This window comes from Crocuta crocuta, unplaced genomic scaffold, assembly GCF_008692635.1.
Source record: "Crocuta crocuta isolate KB4526 unplaced genomic scaffold, BGI_CrCroc_1.0 scaffold609, whole genome shotgun sequence".
In the NCBI taxonomy this organism is placed as follows: Eukaryota; Metazoa; Chordata; class Mammalia; order Carnivora; family Hyaenidae; genus Crocuta; species Crocuta crocuta.
Window position 1 is genome coordinate 260,903 of NW_027532827.1, and position 2,477 is coordinate 263,379.

At 41.6% G+C, this 2,477-nt stretch overlaps 1 protein-coding gene across 1 annotated transcript in view; it reads right to left on the reverse strand.

Annotated features, from left to right (window-relative positions):
• Positions 1 to 472, reverse strand: part of LOC144216016 (testis-expressed protein 13A-like) — a 1,449-nt gene extending 977 nt beyond the window's left edge. Inside the window, exon 1 of the mRNA XM_077745297.1 lies at positions 1 to 472. This exon is cut by the window's left edge and continues 10 nt beyond it. Within this exon, the coding sequence (XP_077601423.1) occupies positions 1 to 444 (444 nt within the window). The 5' untranslated portion in view covers positions 445 to 472.
• Between the last annotated feature and the right edge of the window lie 2,005 nt (positions 473 to 2,477).

Sequence of the window (2,477 nt, forward strand, 5' to 3'; positions counted from 1 at the left end):
CCATCTCAGGAGGTCCCTTTCCTTCCGTATCTCCGTCAACTTTGCCTGTGTCTGCTGCAGACGAAAGGCTGCCTCCCTGCGCTCCATCTCCTGCTGTGCTGTGAGCTCCTTAAGGTCTGAGGCCAAGGTCTGTGCAGCAGACTTATGCAGTTTGGCGAAGTCCTGCAGCCAGTGCACCCTGTGCCCATGTAACTGGCCCTGCCTGCGGGCAAAGCGCACTCCCAGGGCCAGGCTGCTCCAGGCACAGGCGTCTTTGGCCTCGCTGGACACTGCGCTGTCCTCCAGGATGGCCTTGAACTTGTTCTCCACCTCCTCCCAGGACTGAGATATATTCTCGAGGTAGAACTCAGGGCCTTTCGTGTGCCTGGCCATCTTCTCATTGATGAAAGCTATCACGTTGCCATGCTGGAACCCACCACTGGGGTCTTCGGGTTTCAAGGCCATGGCAGCTGAAGGCTTTCGGGGCTTGTCAGGTCCTGCAAGGATAAANGGGAAGGAATGAACAAGGAAAGTCCTTCCATCTGCCCCGGGACATAAGGGAACTCGCTACATTGTTGAAAGTCCTTGAGGTGGCGGAGGAAACATGAGTGGTCAGAAAAGACAGAACTGAGAATTTGAAACACTTGGAATCAAGTACAAAAATTTCACCTCCTACTCTCCACCTCCACCAAAATGGTTTGTCCCACATTAGGAGCCCCTCCCCTCTTAGACATGGAATATTCTAGAACAAGAAAAAAAGCCTCCTCCTGGCCAGGAAAATTCTGTATCTCCTGTTCCAGAGTCTCCTGAATTGGAATATGAAGGTTAGAAAATTGTTTAGGTAAAGGGCCAGGTAATAATTATTTGAGGCATTGTAGACCAAGGACCTCTGTCCCAAATATTTACAGAATAAAAGCAGTCATAAGAAATACTTGAAGAAATGAGCATGGCTATGTTCTAATAAAACTAGTGCATTAAAAATAGGCAGCCAGCAGGATTTGGCCTGTAATTTGCCAACTCCTAGTCTAGACTCGTATTTCCTGCATATCCCAAAGATAACCAAAATCCAAATATTCACTCTTTCCCCCAAAAGATGATTCTTCTGTATTCCTGTGTTCAGTATAGAAACCTCAAAATCATCAACAACACTTGCCTTAATAACATAGGAAATTGGTCCCCAAGTCTTGTTACTACTATCTCAGAAACTTCTTTTGACATTCATCCCCATTTAGAGAATGCCCACATAGCCTCCTCAATAAATTCTCTAATCTCTTTCTAACTCCTTTTCTTTCCTATGACCAGGCTACTTTCAAGTTTAAAAATATTTGATGGCTTCCTGTGACAAACTCCTTGGGGTAATATTATATTCTCACTCTAGTCTACCTTTCTAATTTAACTCTCTTTATTCTCTTTTTTGCCATTATTTAGGCACTGAAGGAAGTAGACATGCACAGATATACTCATTTTGGGTTTTATTTATTATATGAGAATTACATTTTGTTCTATGATATACATTGAAATAGATAACACTTCCTCTTTAAGGATCTTGTGTCAGATAGTGAGAAAAAAATAATGTATCAGGAATTAGCATATTACTTAAGAAGGTAGTTAAATCCCAGAGGTACAAATCCCCCTGTTTTAGCTTTCTTTTTTTCACTGTTACCTTTTTTTCCCCTTTTTTCACTGTTACCTTTTTTCCCCATTTCATTTTGTTTATTTTATTTGTTAGTCTTGGGACTAATAAATAGGAAGTGTTCATGTTTTGGCTTGTTCTAGAGTGACTTCTGCAGAAAGATCATTTGCGAGATAATGTAGAAATTGGAATGGCAAGGAGAGAGGGGAGATACTGGACTCTGGGAGACCCATTATGGGGATGCCACAGTAATTTAATATGTAAACTAAGGTAGTAGAAGTTAGAATGGAGACAAAAGTGTAGAGAGCTATTTGCTTGATAGAATTTATAGGAATGTCAGGGACAGGGATGAGAAAATGAGTAAGGTAATTCCCAAGTTTCTGCTACAGGGAACTAAGTAGATAGTGATGCTGCAGACTTAGATGAAGAATGAAAGAGAAGCTGTTTGGAGGGGGATGACCTGTAGACATATTGATATTGAGATTTCTGTGGGGCATCCTAAGAGAGATACCCCACAGTCAGTTAGATGTATGAGTCTAGTACTTAGGAGAGACATAGGGGCTGGAGATAGAGTATTGAAAAGTAGAAATTGGATTCAAGGTAGTGGTTGAAATAACCCAGGGAGAAGATATATAGCAAGAAGAACAGAGTGCAGAGGATAGCTCTTTTCTCACTCATGGTTTTATAGCTGACTTGCTTACTCCTTTGCTAACTCTGATTCTGGATTTAGTTAACATACAGTGTAATATTAGTTTCAAGTGTACAATATATAGTGCTTTGACACTTACAAAGAACACTCAGTGTTCATCACAAATGCATTTCTTAATCCTCACCATTGATTTCACCCATACCCCACTCACCTCCC